This window comes from Martes martes (assembly GCF_963455335.1).
Source record: "Martes martes genome assembly, chromosome: 16".
Lineage (NCBI taxonomy): Eukaryota > Metazoa > Chordata > Mammalia > Carnivora > Mustelidae > Martes > Martes martes.
The window spans coordinates 3,271,899-3,290,428 of record NC_137904.1 but is presented as its reverse complement, the minus strand read 5'-3'; the positions used below and the strand labels follow the sequence as shown (position 1 = coordinate 3,290,428).

Sequence of the window (18,530 nt, the reverse complement as noted above, 5' to 3'; positions counted from 1 at the left end):
CACTGGAGTTTGGAGAGAGCACGGGGAGGCAGGTGCATTTACCCACCTTCCTTTGTGCCGGGCCCCAGATCTAGCTGTGCTGGGTCTGGAGATGTTGTATTGCAAATGTCGTTCCACGGGACAGGAACTCTCCAGTTCACAGAAGGCACTGCTGGTCCCAGTTATCTAATTCTGGCCAGTGGATAATCAGAGGGTCAGTCTAATTACCTAACTACCTAAATCTAAAATGGGGACGATAAAAGATTCCGATTTAGGTGCATATCATAAATTAACATATGAGCTCTCTCGTTAGCTCCCTGGTCTTCCGGAACGACGAAAAGTTTCGTAAGGTGGATTGACGTCACCAAACACCTTCATTGGAGGCCAGGCCAGGTTCAAAGCCAACACCTCAACTCTTTGAGTCCTAGGAGTTAGGCATCATTGGTGTTAGTAGCTTTTTACTGGAGAGGTAATGAAGCCAGAAAAATGACCCCCGTCAAGGTCACATCCCACCTCATTCCTCCCAGGTTCGGGGCCCCCCCACGCCCCACATTCTGCTGCTCCCATCACAGACCACACGTGCCTGAACGTCAGCGTGACGGAGGTGGTCAAGTCCTCCAACTTGGCGGGCAGGTCCTTCTCTGTAAGTATGGGGTCCATTGAGGTACTCAGGGATGGTGGCTGGGAGCCTGGGGTGGGGGTGTTCTGAGAAGGGGAAATCACTTCTGAGCCTTGGCCGTCGAAGCACGTCTTCCTATCGGAAAGAATCTGCCTTTCCCCAACCTGAAAAGTCCTGAGCGTGAGTCAGGCAGAGTTAGGGTCTTGCTTTCCCCCTGCTGGGCCTCCAAGGACCTAGAACATGCCGGAAAAATAGAAATTCCAGGCACGTTCTGGCTGCCCCCGCACAACCAGCATTCAGACTCCTGTGCAACAAACCTCGGACCACATCGAACCTGTTCTAACCTCGCTGCCCTTGGCCCTTATTGATACTTACTGATGCGATTCCCTTACTGGTACAGACCTAAGACCTGCCCATATGCTCTGTATCTGTTGGCCTCTCTGGACTTCACTTCCCTGCTCGGCTGGGCTGTGGCTCCCATGATTATACCTGAACCCTGTTCCAGACGCCCTCCACTCCCCCCACACCACCTACCAGGGAGACACTTGGGATCAAGCTACCTACTCCGTCTGTATGCTCTGAGTGCTTCTAGAATAAATCCCAGCTCCACGGAGCAAACACCTGACCTCCCACCTCAGCAGGACCCTTCGCATCGCTCGAGCCTCTTGTATCTCCTCTTGTCCCTTTTCTCCAGCGCGGCCTCTCTGCCGCTCCTCCCTCATAACCTGGAAATGTGCTCGGGTCTTCTCCATCCTGGAAGGAAAATCTCTACCATGACCCCCTTAACCTCTCTAGCAACTAGTGTGCTCCTTCCCTTCCCTTTAACCTATAAACAAAAGTTTAGTGATATGGGGGAAGTGCAAAACAAAACACAAGTAAAACCACACGAGTCCCATTTTCTAGAGAAGATGTGTGTTACTATTCCAAGAGCAAACATCCAGCCTCCTTTTGTATATCTGTGCATAACGGATGGCTACAGACTCATGGGTGCTTCCTTCTTTGTAGGTCTCCTCAGCTGGGAGCTCCTGCCTGTTTGGGTTTTATCTGTGGGAAATTGGGGTCGAAAACTTGACCTTCTAGAGAAATCCTGCATCTGGGCCATTATCAGCCCAGGACCGTATTTCGAGTGAATTTCTGGCTCAGAAATTCCCAGACCATGCAGACAGCGAACACGTATAGCCCAGACCCACCGAAGGGTAGACTGTGGCTTGGAATTCCCAGGGGAGACTCGTCCTCCTCACCCCATAACACAGGTGCTGGTTTTCTTTTGCTGCTAACACGGACTTTAAGAGTCATTGAAGGGGATCTCAGTTTCCAGTCCCTTGGGCCTGTCCCCGGGTCCCCATGGCTGTTGAAACCCAAACCCCTTGATTCCAGACATCATCAAATGCCCCTGGGATGACCAGAGCATCTGACCCATGCGACCTCAACTTGAGAATTTATATGGCTTTTTCTTTACTGCCTCATATAGGATTGATTTTTCAGTAGCCTGCGATAACTAAGGAGGACATGTGTGTTTTCCGTCTACAGAATACAAAGGAAGGTACTTAATTATTAGGTCAAAAACATCATATTACTGTAATCTGCAGCGTAGAAATGTTGGTCTGCGTCATCTTCCCAAAATAAGAAAGCTTTGTCCGCATTCCCCGTATGGCTTCGATTTTATCAATTCTATCTCAGTTCGTTCAAACGTGAATGTTCTAGTTTCTGACACTGCTGCTGGGATACAGGATGCCTTCTTCTGCCCAGTCTTTGTAGAAGACTGTTCCTTTCTCTCCCTTTCTAGAAGCTTCTGACGTTTCCCCTCATAGAAGGTTCTGGAATATCACAAGCACATGCCTGGGTGGCATCCTTTTCATTCATTATCGTAGACCTTTAAAGGACATCATCAGTCTGGAGGCTCCCATCTTTTGTTTCTAACATGTTTTCTAATGTTTTAAAAATTATTTCCTTCCTCTTTCCTCTTTTTGCCAAGTTCTACATAATGGATACAGTAGAGACATAATGGATACAATTCATTGTGACTTTTTGGCCCCTTTTGCTGGGCTCTTTTTCCTAAACGGGTTCCTTAAATAGCTCCTTAAATAGCTACTGTTCTCAACTTCTGTCCATGGTCCACTTCTTCTCTCATTTCCTGGACTCCAGAACCCACATACGTGGTTTGAGCCCGATGTGTTCAGGACACCCAAATCTCTATCCCCTGCTTGGACAGTCGCCCCCTGAGTTTCTGACTCTGCATTCAACTCTGCATGAACCAGATGCCCCACAACACCCCAAACTCAAGATCTGTGAAACCAAAGCCCGGCAATGGCCTGGGTTCAGAGCTCAGCTCTGCCATGTACCAGCTGTGTGACTTCAGGCGAGTTAATCAACCTGCCTGTGCCTCAGTCTCACCATCTGTAAATGGGGACGAAAGTAATAGCCCTGACCTTAGCCAGTTGTTGTGGGGAATGAAATGATGGGCCCGAGCAAAGCTCTCAGAAGAGTGCATGGCCAAGTAAAAGCTATGTATGTGCTAACAATGATCTTTAATTCATCTCCCCCGCCCACACCGCTGTGGCTGACGTCTCCATGGTACCATCAGTACCCAGTCACCTCTGCCAGAGTCCTGGGAGTCCCCTCGGAGACCTCCTCTTCCTCCCTTCCCTGTGTCCTGCTGGTTTTCTCTCTCAGCACTTCTCAAACCTCTCCCTTCCCCCAGCCCCCTCCCGAGTCACCTAGGTTGTCAAATTGCCCTTTTGCCCAGGACTGAGGACTGCTTCCTGGGGTGTGTGACATTCTGCGCTAAAGCCCGGACAGTCCCAGGCAAATCAGGACAGGTTGGTCACCCTAGGTCCAGACCTACACCGTCCCCTTTTCCTGGACACACACCACGGCCTCCTAGTTGTTCTCCTGATGTCACTGCAGTGCCCCTTAGGTCCCCCCTCCACATCTCTGCCCGAATGCTCTTTCTAAAATAAAACTCGGATGTACCTGTCCGTGCTTAAAACCCCTCTGTCACTTCCCATTCTCCACGGCAGAAGGGCAGAGAAACTTCACTGTGGCATGGCGTCGCTTCTCTTCCTCTCCGTCCACAACCCCAGCCGGTATCTGCAGGCTCTTTACCCCTAGCATGTGGAAGTGTTCTCCAAGACACACGTCTGTGCCCTTGCTCGTGTTGTGCGTGGCCTGAAACCCGGTCCCAACTTCCTCTTCCCCATCTTCTTTTCGTAGCTCCTTCAAATGGCAACTCGGGTGTTGTCTCCCCCAGGAGGCCCTCCTAGATGCTCTTCCCCCTTCCCTCCACACCCTGCCCCGCCCCCCCACCCCACTGCTGGGTAAGCTAGGGCCACAGCCCTGGGGACCCAGCCCTGGGAGCAGGCGGAACACCATAACTGGCACGACCCCCCTATGGCAACGGACTGCGAGTGCCTTGGACTCGGTCCTCCTGGTCCTCCCCATTCTCCCCAGCACTCAGAGCACTCAGTGTGCCCTCCTGCCCACAGCTGGTGCTCCCAGGTGTTTGCTGAAGCCTCTAGCCTGTCCCCGGCCCCTCCCCCTCCTGGACTTCAACCCTAACCCAAGTGCTTCTGAGACAGCCCATCCGCTGCAGGGGAGCTCCGACTGGCTGGAGCTGAAACCTGCCTACTGCACAGCCTCGGGCTCCAAGGTGGACCCCTTTACCCTCCTGCATTTCCTCTTGGCAGGTCAGTTCCCTGCGACAGTTCCTGGTTCTAATGACCTCTTTAAACAATCTAAACTTCTCGTCCCCTCGAGTTCCCTTTGACCCTGCACCGCCTTCCTGGGGGAAATTCCGGGAGCCCATCCTCGCTCTTGGATCCCAGGCGGGTCGGTACGTGTTCTGCACCGATGGGTGGATGATGAACGCCCAGCGGCAGGGGAGGCTCCTGGCGAGCTAGAGAGAAGGGCATTCTCTGCTTGGAGACCGGCAGGGCAAGGGCGTTCCCGTGGCTGGCTTGCTGAGTCTAAGAGGCAGCGACGATATTGGCCAGACTGTGATGCTGGAGTAGGAAAATAGTGGGAGATGAGGCAGGAACGGTAGGATTGGAGCTCGGGGGGCCTGGGAGGTGGGCCCACACCATTCACTAGTAGGCCCACTGTTCACCAGTAGTGAACTGTGAGCTGAGACCGAGACCCCTTGCCCATTTGGCTGGCCTGGACTTTCCAACTGACCTCCAGGGCTGCATCTGTAGAGTGAAATCCGAGCCCTGGGGTCCCCCACGGGCCAAAGCCAGGCAGGTCTGCATGTGTCCAAGCAGGCAGGCCACAAAGGGGAAACAAAGGCATCTGTCCGCACGGCACGCAGGTGGAAGGAAGTCCGTAGACTGCCTCTGGCTACCTGGAGGGCCGGGTCATGGAGCCCAGATCCTGCTGGGAGTTACCTAGAGCGGCCTGACGCAGAGAAGGAGCACTGCGTTGGGAGTCTGGGAGTTGCATCCCACACCTACTACTGAAAGCTTTAGAAGATGACGGTCGGTCCCTCCAGACCTCGGTCTTGTCCCTGTGGGGACAAGAACCCGGAGTGTCCCTCACCAGTGGGGCTCAGTTCAGGTGGGGTCCCCCAAGATAACATAATGCATCTGGCTTCCGCATCCCCCAGCCCGCACAGGACCCCAGCCTCCCTGCAGTCCCTCCAGGTGCTTCTGGAAGGTCTCAGACGACATCCCCGGGCTCACAGTCATCCAGCTGGCAGTCTGGTCAGTGTCCACTAGGTTCCACTGCCCGCCACACGGCAGCTGCCCCACCCTAGCTGAGCGCCCCGAAGCTGGCGTGGGTCCCGATGAACAGCAGGGGAGAAGTCCCCTCTCCCTTCATGTCACCTTCTGTCTAGCAAGGCTTGGGTCTTTCTGCCTTTGCTCCCAACCCACCTGTTCCAGCTCATAAACGAGTCTTTAGACAGAGTAATGGCAGGAGGGGACTTGGGCTAGGAGAGCAGTGAAAGAGCCCACAGCAGGGTCCCATCCCCTTCGATGACTGAAGCCACTACTCATGCTTGGCTCCTTGCACAACTATAGTTAAGAAGAAGGAGGGTAACAACACGCCAACAAATACAGGGCTTACCGTGTCCTGGCCACTTGGTGTATTTTGTCCCCTTTAATGTTCACAAAACAATCCTACAAGGTAATTGCCATTACTACTGTGGGGTTTTTTTCCTCAATAGGTGAGAAGTAAAAGCACAGAGATTAAGAAACATGCCCAAGGTCACACAGCTAGTAAGTGGCAGAGTTGAGACCGGAACCCAGGCAGGCTGTCTGTATGGCGTCTGGGTGGCTCAGTCGGTTAAGCATCTGATCTTGATTTCAGCTCCAGTTGTGATCTCAGGGTGGTGGGATCGAAACCCCCACATCAGGCTCCGCACTCAGCGGTGGGGGGTGGGGGTCTGCCTGAGATTCTCTCCCTCTGCCCCTCCCCCTGTTTTCTCTCTCTCTCTCTCTCTCTCTCTCTCAAATAAATAAATCTTTCTTAAAAAAAAAAAAAAAGTCCTTGCCTGGGCTCCACTCCAGACCCCTTAAATCAGGATCTCTAACTTTATGTTTTGGAAAGGTGATTCTTAGGAGTCAGGATTTGAGAATTCTTGAACAAGAATGAACCCTAAAGGCTCAGAATGTTGTGGGGATGAACCACCCAGAGCCGCTGTCTGCATGTCGGGGGGCAAAACGCCCCCTGAATGCCCCACCTGTGTTTGGCTCCTAGATGATTGCACGATACAGGGAGCTACAGGTCCGGTCTGCGTCATGAGGGCAGGTCCCACTGTGAGAATGGTGATCAGGACTCAGAGAACCCCCAAAATCCTGCCCCCAACACTGAACTGTAACACACTCGCCTGGGATATGGGGGCGCTGGGGCCCCTGGATAACCTGGCAAGCACCGGCCCCAGCATTCCCGGTGGTTTGAGATCTAGGACGACAGATTGGGAGAAGGATTACTGGAATGAGAGACCCAAGGTCCAAGGGGGAGCCCAGATGCTTAGGTCACTTGCAGGAAGAGAGCTGGGGACCCCGTGGGGGGGACTGCAGAAATACACTGAGAGAGCAGGAGGAGTTGGCAAGGCTGTCTGCCGCGAAGGTGACATTCACATGAGCTCTTTGTTGTAGACGGTGACGAACACCTTCCGGACGGCCACCATCCAGATCCAGAGCCAGGACCAGAGGCTCCTGACACTGCTGCTGGACAAGGACGGTCGGCGAACATACAGGGATGTGGTCAGGTGAGGCCGGGCCTCGCCCCCACTCCGTGTCCCATGGAGCCAGCTCCTACCACCCCCTGCCTCTAGCCCAGGACGCAGGCAGACCTTGGGACGGGGCAGGTGTGGTCCACCTGGTGGTGTGGACTGAGGCCACTGCCCCACAACTTCCTGGGAGTCCAGGGAGAAGAGCAAATGAATGGGGCAGCCGATGATATTAATGTTATGGAGATTTCCTCGACGAATGTTCGCAGTGATAGGTTTAACCCCCTGCGCGGGCGCTGACCGCCTCACACAAGCTGACCACCTGTGGCAGCTGTGCCCCAGTTAATGCGACACTTAGTGGTCCGCCCTCTCCCCGGGGTGCAGTATTTGGGTAAGACGGTGTACACAGAGGGGCCCACGCAGGCACACCCTCTCCCGGTGTTTACTCCTGACCTGGGTGCTCTTCTCTTGTCCTATCTCCCCTTTCTCTCTCTGCGAGGCCTCCTCCCGTCTACCCTGTAATGGAGGGGCTGTCTTCACAATGCCCCAGCAGATCTGACCCCAGAGATGGGTCTCCTGAGCTCGCCTCTCTCCACCCGCAGAATCGAGGTTGCTCCCTGCCCAGAGCCGTGTTCCGGGGCTCACAAGTCCAGGGCGTCGTGGCTTGGTTCACACCAGCCGGAGGCAGAAGGGACCAGAGCCAAGCCCAAGCCCCTTCTGATGCCCATCAACACGTTCTCTGGCATCGTCCAGTGAGCCTGAAACGGTGGCAGAAGGGCTGAGTCCAAGAGCCCCAGACCAAGAGGAAGGATACACTACCCCATCAGCCTCCAAACACACCAGCCGCCGGGATGAGGCCTGGCTGCGCTGGGTGGCTTCTGGCTGTGCCCGGAGCTCAGGGAGCTTGGCCCACACCCAGGCCCCAGGACAGCTCCAGCAAAGCTGCGCACACGCAAGCAAGACCCAGCTCCGTGCACAAATGTCCACACGCCTTCGTCTATTTTTAGCCCCACCTCTCCCACTCAAGCTCCCCCGTCACCCCTGAAAACCCAAGCGAGAGCTGCTGTGTCGTCCAGGGCCCTGTGACCTGGGCGGAAGTGGGAAGCAGGGCAAAGGCACCTCCTCTCTCCTGAGTCTGTTCCTTTCCCTCCCTCCAGCCACTGCCCACGCGTGCGTGCCCAGGCAGGTGTCCCTCCTGGAGGAGAGGAAATGTCAGATTCAATAAAGGCACACTAAAGCGATTTTGCTTTGACCTAATACCTGGCCGGATAGTAAAGATGTGAAAATTCCTGGCTTCTGAGATCCAAAATGCATATCCAGATGTAAAACAGGGAAGACCAGAACCACTATCCTCACCTCTAGGACTAGGTGGGGGGCAGGAGGGAAGGCGGCAGAGGAGAGGGCAGGGTCGCAGGGGGGAGTGGGAGGAGGGTGTGGAGGAACCCTTCTCAAGTAAAGCACAGATGTAGGTGCTTTACTTTCAACCTCATTGCCCGGGGAGTGGGGGCAAGTCTGGAAGACTCCCTGTAAGAGGGGGCACTGGGGGGGGCATCTAGGCAGAGGGGTCCAAGGAGCACCAGTACGGAATCGTGCCCGCCCCTCCGTAGACATCAGCCCTGGACAGAGTGAAGACCAAGGAGTGGATGGACTTGAGATCCGCCACTGAAGCCCTGCCCCCCCCCAACAGAACCCAGGGAGAGAGGGGTTGGGGACAGTCCCCAGTGAGTCGGAGTGGTTTTAAACCGGAAATGATTTATATCACCGTATCTGAGTGACTTTACCTGGAGGTGGTTCATGGAGGGTGTAGCACGTAACTAGACCGCTGGGCACCCTCAGATGTAGACTAAAACTACCCAATACATACATAGGGTTACAGGGGCTGGGACGGCCGCCTTCCTGGGGTTGGGATCCTGGCGGAGACAGGCAAGAAGCAAGATAAACCCGCGAAACAGAAACGCGTGGAGCACCGGGTGGCGATGCGTGCAGGGGAGGGGGTGGGATCTGTCAGCGAGGGTGGACAGGAGGGTCCCTGAAGGTTACAGGGCGGTCCTTGACGGAGGAGGGGCGCCAAGACCTGGGGAAGACAGGGAGGGAGCCCCCATCATGAATTCCCCTCCGGCTCCCCGCGCCGCCCCCGTTTTCCTTGCCCGAGGCGGCGCGGGAGCTCACGCAGGTTAGCGGGGAGCGCACCCCGCAGGCCACGGGCCCCACCCTCGCGCCGCGACCCGCAGGTGCGCCCGGCAGGTGCGCCGGCCCCGCCCCGCAGGTGCGGCGTCCCGGGGGCGGGGCCACTTCCGGGACGGCCGCCGGACGTGGCGGGGCATGGGGTGGGGGGGCGGCCGTTGACCCGGTGACCGCGGCGCCGCCCGAGGCCGGAGGCGACTCCCCGCGCCCCGCGCCCCCTCCCGGGCCATGGCCCCGCGGCCGCCCCGCGCCCGGCTCGGCCCCCCGCCCGCCCGGCACTGACGGAGCGGGGCCGCCATGAGCGCCAACCCGCAGTGGGACATCAGCAGGGCGCTGGGGGTGGCCAAGCTCTTCCACCTGGTGTGCGGGGTCCGGGACGCCTGCGTGACTCCGTTCCTGACCCTCTACCTGCGGCAGCTGGGCTTGGCCGCGCCCTGGGTGGGCATCCTGATGGGGACCAAGCACCTGATCGCCGCCTTCTGGGGTCCCTTCTGTGCCTTCCTGGCCAAAAGCTACCAGAAGAGGAGGGTGCTTCTGATGGGCTCGCTGCTCGGCTCGGTGGGGGCCAGCATGGTGATGGTCCTCGTGCCGCCGCTGCGCGAAGTTCCGCGGCATCGCTCCTGTAACGCCAGCGACGGGCCCCCCCCCACCGCTCTGCCGCCGCCGCCGGGGGCCGCGGGAACTGTGACTGTCGCCTCGGCCCGACAGCCCGCCTCCAGCCATGCGGCGGGGGCCCCCGGCCCCGCAGGCGAGAGCAGCACCGGGACGGTGGGCGCCGCAGGCTTCAGAAAGGCACCTGCGGGAACCATCCACGCATCGGCCGGCGGGCCGCGGCGCTCCGCCGGGACCACGTCCCCAGCTCTCCATCCTGTCACTGCAGGGGAAGGGACTTCTAACGCGGGCAGGACAGCCCTCCCTTTGCTGGCTGGGGGTCCAGCCCCTGGAAGTCCAGCCAACTTGTCAGCAGCCCAGGGGAATGCCCCGGGCCTTGACCTCTCCTTGGAAGGCTTGCGCTGGACTTTCCTCCTCTCCCTGGGCTCCCTGGTGTTCTGGGAGCTGCTGACAGCCCCTCTGGAGCAGGTGGCCGACGACAGCCTTTATGAGTACTTGGATTTTGTGGACGCCACTGACCGCTACAGAAGCCTGTGGATCTGGAGGCCGCTGGGCATGTCGGCCGGGGTGTGCGGCGTCACAGCCTTGGTGGGACAGCTGGAATGTGTCCTGATGACAAATGGCCCCCGGGGTGTTTTGCATTTCTATGGCTACTCGCTGGTCAGCACCCTGGCTTTACTGGTGAGCGTCTCCTTTCCGGTCCCCATCTGCAGGCGGCGGGAGCCCAGCTACAAGACCGTCAAAGCTCTGTCCCTCGTGGGTGGCGCCCCGCGGCTCATTGTCCTGGCCCTCACCGTGTTTCTGGTAGGCGCGGCCACCAGCGCGGTGCAGAACTTTCTGTTCTGGCACATGGAAGACCACGGGAGCGGCGAGCTGGGGATGGGTTTCTCGGTGGCCCTGGGCTCGCTGGGGGAGATTCTACTCCACCCGTTCAAAGCGACGCTGCTTAGGAAGCTGTCGAGGGTGGGGACGGTGGGGCTGGGGCTGGGCTGTCTGGCAGCCCAGTTCCTCTACTACTCCTTCCTCTGGAGCTGGTGGTCGGTCCTCCCCGCGCAGATCTTGAACGCCGTCAGCAGCGGGGCCCTGTGGTGGGCCGTGAAGGCCTCCGTCGAGGACCTGGCCACTCCCGGGACGGCGAGACCTCTGGGTGCCATGTTCCAAGGCCACATTTCCGGGGGAGGGTCCAGCCTGGGCAGCGTTGTGGGGGGCTTCGTGGTGATGTCCTTCAGCCTGGCCGTGCTCTATCGGGCCTGCTGCGTGGTCCTGTTATTCTGGCTGGCCCTGTTCCTATGCATCCAGCCCCGACTGCCCCAGGAGCAGAAAATCAACTACTCGAAACTGCTGGTCATGGAGGCCAGCGACACGAGCGACTCTGAGCAGGGGACAGAGCGGGACTGGCTGGTGAAGGCCATGAGGGAGGAGGACTCAGAATAGAAGGGCGGAGAGAAGGTCAAGATGCGCCCACCAGGGACGGCGCCCAAGGGTCTGGACAAGAACATGTCCGCTGAGGACAAGCCCTGCGTCCCGCCGGGGGGCGGCGGGGGAGTCTGGAGAGAGAGGGTGCAAGTCTGTGCAGAAGCCCCCCCCACCCCGGGGCTCATCTCGTTTCATGATTTTCTTTACTTTTAAGGTAAAAGGAGATTGAACTTTTTGCTGTTTAATCTTTTTTAAAGAATGGAAGAATACATTTGCTAAAAAAAAAAAAAGCGCCCTTTGTATACACCATATTTTGATGTGTGAGGGTTTGCAAGAGCTTCACGGTACTGACTCTTGGTGCTGTTGATTTGAGCCGCAGTGGGAGCGCACAAACGGTGGGGACCCCCAGGATTCTCTTTGGCAGACGGGGCAGCGGGCTTTGTTTGGTGAGTCACGTGCATTGCCGTGCTTCTAAGAGCATGAGCCGGGTCCTACAGAGGCCCTGCTGTGGGCAGGTAAGAATGGGAGTGAAACCCCGGGGACCTGGGTTTCCAACCAGAGCAAACGCTGGGTGATGTACTCTGTGTTGAGGGTGCAGGGATTCAAGTTAATACATTTTCATTCTTACTGTCAAATGTGTGTGTGTGTCACCAGGGGTCCGATCGCTAGAATTGTCTCCCATACTTGGGTCCGAGCAAGAGCCGTTTCATGTCTCGGGGCCCATACCATGCACGCTGTACCCCACACAAGTTCACGCAGATTGTTTGCAACTGCTTGGTTGGGGTGCGGCAGCCTCTGTAGGGTTGGGGATGCCGCAGGCGGTCCACATTGGTGCCTGTGCTTAGCCAGTTGGTGGGGTGACCGCTCAAACCCTCCCACCCTCCCACCCCCTGCAGGAAAGGGCCCTTTATTCCGGAAGCCTGCGCCAGAGACCACGTCTTCTTCCTTATAATCAGGTAAGTATAGGATACTGGATTTCCAAGGGTCTCATTTTACAAATGCAAAAACGTCTCGTACTGGGAGAAAGGAGACAAATATGTGAATGTCCACAGGCCCAGACGTGGTTCTAGGAAATTTATACTTTTTCAATTATCCCTGAGCAGCTTTAGGGTATAAACAACCACCACCACCAACAACAAAATTAGCCTCTGCCTTAAATAACTAGGGATTCGTCTGTCTCACATAAGAAGTCTAGGGGTAGGCAGTCCAGAGCTGGCATAGCGGCCCAGCGACGCCACAGAGGGAGACTTTTCATCCCTCTGCTCCCATCACCTTCAGCTCATAGATCCCATATTTGTCCACTCATAATAACAGGATGGCTGCCGCACTGCCAGCCCTCTCATCTCATATTCCAGGAAGAAGAAGAGGGCAAACGGAGAAACAGGAATGAGCCCCTGTATCAGGAAAACAAAAGCTTTTCCAGAAATTGGCAGATTTCTGCCACCCAGAACTGCAAAGGAGTCCGGGAGGTAGAGTATTTTCCGCCCAGCACGTTTACATTCTGAGTAAAATCAGGGTTGTGTGAGGAAGAAGAGGGGGCTGAATGTCGGATGGTCAACTAGCAATGTGTAGCACAGTTATCAGAAGTGGAATTCACATCCAGGCCTGTCTCACTGCAAAGTCTGTGTCCCTCCCTGCACGGCAAGCCGGCTTCCCTGGCATAAATGGCTTTAGCAATTCCATTCCCCTGCCAACAGCCCTGTGAATCAACCAAATTTGTTATCTGCATGTTACAAAGAAGACAGAGCCTCGGAGAAGTTACACATTGGGTCACTGGCAAGAAACACCACCAGAACCCTAATCTCCTTACCCCGAATTTTGATCCTTTTCTGCTATGCCGCAGTTTCCAAAGCCCGGCTGTCCACCCGAGTCATCTGGGGAGCAGATCCAAAAAGACAGGCTCCTTGGTTCCGTCGGAACCTCCTGACCGGTGCCCAGGAATCTGTATTTTTTAAAAAGATTTTATTTATTTATTTGACAGACAGAGATCACAAGCAGGCAGAGAGGCAGGCAGAGAGAGAGGGGGGAAGCAGGCTCCCTGCTGAGCAGAGAGCCTGATTCGGGGCTTGATCCCAGGACCCTGAGATCATGACCTGAGCCGAAGGCAGAGACTTTAACCCACTGAGCCACCCAAGTGCCCCAGGAATCTGTATCTAATGCGATCTCTGAGTGATAGTCCGCTCAGTTACCCTTTCCAGCCCCGTCTGTCTCGCCACTCCTTCCAGAAATGCTTCTAGCATGCCGGGAAATGCACAGTAGCTACTGAGCGGTGACCGTGTGCTAGACACCTTCCGAATACTTGACATGCGCTGGCTCGCTTAGTCCTCCAAGCGATCTTAGGACGCAGCCGATGTCCCCCCCTCCGATGTGCAGATGTCAGAGTGACAGCTCAGGACCTGGCTGGAGGTCAACAGCCAGCATGTGGCAGAGCTGGGACTCCCGTCCAGCCTGGTGGCCCCAGAGCCCGAGGCTTTAATCACCATGCTCTGCGGCTAAAACAGGGGAGAAAAGGAGGGAACTTCAGTATTAAGGTTGAAGGCAGGTGCACTTGAACTGAAGGCAGGTGCACTTGAAATTTACTGGGCAGGAGGCAGAACTTGCTACGTAGACGGAACCCACAATAATATCAAAATGCAAACACGGGTGTGTTCCCCTAATGTAGACAGAAGGATGGGGAACAGGACTTGGTTTGGGGAAGGATTGAAGTTAGTATACGTGGTTTGACCTGAAGAAGGAAGGAAGGAGGAGAAAAAGGAGCAGGAAGTGGGAGAGAAGGAGGAGGTAAGGGACCTGACATTTTAAGGATCTCAAAGATTTGATGGGGAGGATACCGAGAAATCTGTGTTCAGGCTATTTAGTTAATGTGACCGTCCTCTGTGAAGAATCATACCCCCTGTCCTGGGGAACTCAAGAATGAAGACAACACATAGTCCCCCCCACCCCAAGAAGCCAGTGGTCTAACGGGGAGATTTGTTTTGTACAAAGACAGGCGCATACCTAAGACAGAAGAGGACATTGTGGAAAAGGTCCCGCAAACAGCATCCCCGGAGTGAGGAAAGGGACAGATCGCTCCTGACTCAGGAATTCAAGGAAGGTTTCGTGGGGATGACATTTAAGCCAAGCTGACAGGTGGGGAGAGAGTGGTCACTCGGGGAACGGTATTGCAGGCAGCGGGAACAGATGAACAGAGTTACCGAGGGGGGAAAAGCATGGAATCTGCCTGGGGAATGGCAAGAAATCCAGTTCGGGGCGGGGGCGCGTGGGGTTTGCGTGGTGTGGGGCTGACCGACAAGCCTGGGGAGAGAGCTTAGGGCCAGGTCACAGAAGACCTTGATTCTGTAAGCTTTGGGTAAACCATGGAAGGTTCTTGAAAGGGTTGTGACAGGTGAGGACGACAATGAGCTTTTGTTTGTTTTTTTTTTTAAGATTTTATTTGTTTATTTGAGAGAGAGAGGGAGAGAGCACAAACAGAGGGAGCAGCAGGCAGAGGGAGAAGCAGGCTCCCCGCTGAGCAGGGAGCCCAATGCAGGACTCGATCCCAGGACCCCGAGGTCATGACCTGAGCTTAAGGCAGATGCTTAATTGACTGAGTCACCCAGATGCCCCGACCCTGAGCTTAAAAAAAAAAAAAAATCAGCTTTATTGAAGTATTATTTATAAATAATAAGATACACATATTTAAATGGTACAAGTTGACATATAGACAAATCCACACCCTTGAAACCATCACCACAATCAGGACAGTGAGCTTATCCATCACCCCCCAAATTTCCTTCTGCCCCCTGGGAATCCCTCCTCCACCCTGGTCCTAAAGAGCCACTGACCGGTTGGTTCTCTGTCACTACGGAGTGGTTTGTAAAACATACCAAAGACTATGGTATCTATGATTTTACGTCTAACTTCTCTCATTGCATAATCGCAAGGACTTCTGACACCAAGCACCCTGGGTTAGGCCAAATTCCACTGGTTAAGGGCACACAACTGCCCCCAACTCCCTTCAGACCCCCAAGGCCACCCTCACTTCTGACCAACCAGCTACACAGGTGGGGGTTCCCCACCCCCCTCAGGTTCCAGAAGTCACCAGAACGAGTCCTAGAACTCCGAAAAGTGTTAACGCTTACGATTACAGTTTTGTTAGAGCCGAAGAGGACAACCCAGAATCAGCCAGACGAGGGGCGCCTGGCTGGCTCAGTTGGTGGAGCACGTGACTCTTGATCTCGGGGTCGTGAGTTCGAGCCCCGCGTTGGGCATAGAGATTACTTAATTTAAAAAACAACAATAATAAAAGAATCAACCCAAAGAAAAGATGCATGCATGGGGCAAGTTCTGGGAGGATCCTGACGTGAAGAGCCATGTGTCATCCCCCCACCACGTGTCGGAAAATGGTATAAACTACTGTCACCTCTTAGAAGGTTACGACACCTCTTAGCTAGTAAAGGCTCCGTAAAGCCCTAACAAACTCGTTTTGCTCTGTCGGACCTGTAATTCCCCGTAGCCATGTGGAAACACGACCTCCTTCGCGGTAACACCCATCACTATCTTGCAGAACTAGTATTTCCTGGACGATCCTTTGGAAAATTCCAATGTTGGTGGTTCACTGTGTGACCTTTTCAACTGAGCAGAGTCGGTGCTCAAAGATAAATCTGGGCTCCGCCCCCGGACTGGCAAGGATCCTGAGAATCCGTGCTAAGAACTTGGCAAAGCTTGTCCCGTTCAATCAGAGCATGAACTCCTTTTACAGGTGAACTAACTAACTTCCAGGCTAGGTCTGTTTGAGCCACTCTGTCAGTCTCTACATTACAACTGGTTCGGTTAAGTGGCCGGGGAGCAGGGATCAGAGGCTGGGACGGGCCAAGGATGAGAAACTGAGTTCTCAAGTGGATTTTGTAGGAGGAACCATGGACAGCAAGGTTGGAGACACCCTAGCTGCCAACCTTAGGGAAGGGGAACTCTCCTAGGTTGAACCGTGCCTTCCCTCTCTGGGCTTGACACCTGCGTATGGGAATGCTCATAATTTTCACAGCACTACGGTTCATTTTTCAGCAGGGGAAACTGAGTCTCGGAGAGCTTAACTGACTGAGTTGCCCAGCATCGAGGCTATTAGACGGTGGAACATGGCTTGAGGGCAGATCCGACCACTGCAAATTTCTCAGTCCTTCCTCTGAACATTATGCTGCTTCTGGCGAGGCTTTACCACCACCAGAGACGTACTGAAAGGTTTTGACCCTCTCTTGCCACTTGCCTTGTGAACAATAGGTCTGAGTTGGGGGGAGCTTTTGGGGTCTGGGCCGCCTGTCTTGGGCAGACTATTGCGACTGTCCAGGCAGGAAGTGTGTTAGCAAAGGCTTCTAATACCACTTTCGTTTTGCTCCAGACCTTGAAAAGAATGCATCTAAAGTATCAAGTATGATGTCTGCTGAGGGTTTTATTACGTTTAAAAAAAAACAACAAAAACCTTTCCTTTTCTTCCTCATTTTCATGACATTTTCCTCACAAACTTTATCAAGAATGTCCTGCATCTATTGAGAAGGTCATGTGATTTTTCTTCCTTAGTCCATTCGTGTAGTGAATTTCACACTAGCCGTGAATTCTTAGATAATCCCTATTTCATCCCGATGAATTGTGTTTAAAAAAAACACTGTTGGACTTGGCGGGCCAATATTTTATTGAAGATTTTTGCATAAATGTTCACTTTCCTTTTTTTTTTCCCCTGAGCTAGTTTTGTGGTTATTGTCATGCCAGTCTCGCCTTTGTATTTTCTATTTTATGGAACCACTCATATGAGATAAGGCTCATCTGGTCAACGAATCGTAGAACTGTTCGTCGAACATTCTCAGTTCTCGGTGTATTCATCTGACCTTTCACGTTTTTCTGTATCCTTTTTACTCAAGTTTTCAAATGCATTGGTGTATAGTTGTTGAGACAGAAACTGCTGCTTGCCTACTCAACACTCATTCTTCTCTCTCCTCTACCCAAACTGTGTTCCTGCCAGCAAATGTGTTCAAGTGAAATGCTTACCTTCCCAGATTCGCTTGCAGGTAGAAATCTGCTTTGGATGTCTAGGGAAGTCTTTGCTTTCCTGGGCATAGGCTCCGCCTCCTTTAGGGGCTCCGCCTCCTTTAGGGGCTCCGCCTCCTTTAGGGGCTCCGCCTCCTCTAGGGGCTCCGCCTCCTCTAGGGGCTCCGCCTCCTCTAGGGGCTCCGCCTCCTCATCTATCTTTGGGAGAGAAACAGCTGTCTCACAACTAAGTTGACAAGCATGAACCAAAAAACGCCACGCACACTTAGCTGAACACGGTCCTTTTTGCTTAGCTACTTTTATCAGAGGTTTGTGTTTAGAGTTTTCAAAAAGCCTGTCCCGGGTTTTGTTCATTTTGTCCATTGTTTTTGTTTTCATTTCTGCATTAGCTCTATTGCGTCCTTCCTTCTTCTTTCTCTGGGTTTACTCTGTTGCTTTACCCCCTTGAGTTACACACTCACCTCTGTTGTTCTGAGTATTTCTTGTTTTCCAATAAATGTCAAGAATGTTAATTTCGGTACAAACTCTGACCTTGCAGTACAGTTCCAAATATTTCGTGATTTTCTTTGCTGTTTCTTTGTTAGCCCAAAGGTCGTTTTCATTTTTTCCTAGGAATATGGGATTTTCAAATGTTCTGTTTTTACTAGATTGTATCTGCGTTTCATCGTAGTTGGAAAATGTAACCGATACCATCCTTTGTAATGCATGGCGAGGTCCTTTGTTTGTTAGGTATAAAGAGGTATGTGTGTGCAAACGTAGCTCCAGATTATTAATTGTCTTGGTCAAATATTCTATCCTGCTTATTTTGGGTCTTCTTGCTGTATCATATTCTGAAAAACTTGTGCTAAAACCTCAAAATAGAATTGCTGGTATATCCATCTCCCCATCTTAGCTATTTGTTGCATTATATATTTTAAGGCTGCATTCCTGGGTGCATATATACTTATGATTGGTATATTTTTATTATCCTTTATTAGTATGTAAGCTCTCCATTGGTCCTTTATTTTTACCCTAAATTCATTTTTTTCTTCTGATGTTAAAATTGCTACCCTAGAGTTATTTATTTTCTTAATGTGCCAGGCTTTTTTAACCATTGGTTTTCCAATTTTGCTCCTATGATCCTTGTTAATGATATATCACTGTATCTTGTTTTACATCTGATCAGAAAGTCTCTGTGTCTTGATCTGTGAGTTTGACTCAGCCTCCCCTATGTATCTTAACTTTATTTCAGGACATATTTTGCTGAATCATTTTGTGTTTTGTATTTATTGTACTTTCTCTCCACTCCTTTCCATCTTTGGAATAGTTCAAAATTTCCTTCCTTGGATTTTTCTGCTTTCTGTTGCCAAGATCAAATTATTCTGTAGGAAATAATACATCCTTTTTTATACCCTCCTCATGGTTAATGCTGATGTATCATGACCCTTATTTAAATTTATTCTTTCTCCTGTCGATTTCTTAACCTTGACAGCTCTAGATTTTTCCTTAAACAAGACATGTTCCATCCCCCTCCAGTCTTTCCTCCTCCCACCA

The 18,530-nt window shown here is 53.3% G+C and overlaps 2 protein-coding genes across 2 annotated transcripts in view; both read left to right on the top strand.

Annotated features, from left to right (window-relative positions):
- Positions 1–8,009, top strand: part of PIK3R6 (phosphoinositide-3-kinase regulatory subunit 6) — a 50,159-nt gene extending 42,150 nt beyond the window's left edge. Inside the window, exons 18-20 of the mRNA XM_080825759.1 lie at positions 507–622; positions 6,694–6,806; positions 7,370–8,009. Coding sequence (XP_080681885.1) covers positions 507–622; positions 6,694–6,806; positions 7,370–7,523 — 383 coding nt within the window. The 3' untranslated portion in view covers positions 7,524–8,009. The remainder of the gene's footprint in view (positions 1–506; positions 623–6,693; positions 6,807–7,369) is intronic.
- A 1,239-nt stretch (positions 8,010–9,248) lies between these two features.
- On the top strand, positions 9,249–11,251 carry MFSD6L (major facilitator superfamily domain containing 6 like; the record flags this gene model as incomplete). The annotated part of the gene is made up of 1 exon (XM_080826517.1): positions 9,249–11,251. One exon carries the CDS (start codon positions 9,249–9,251, stop codon positions 10,995–10,997), a length of 1,749 nt encoding a protein of 582 aa, XP_080682643.1. The 3' UTR covers positions 10,998–11,251.
- Positions 11,252–18,530: the final 7,279 nt, after the last annotated feature.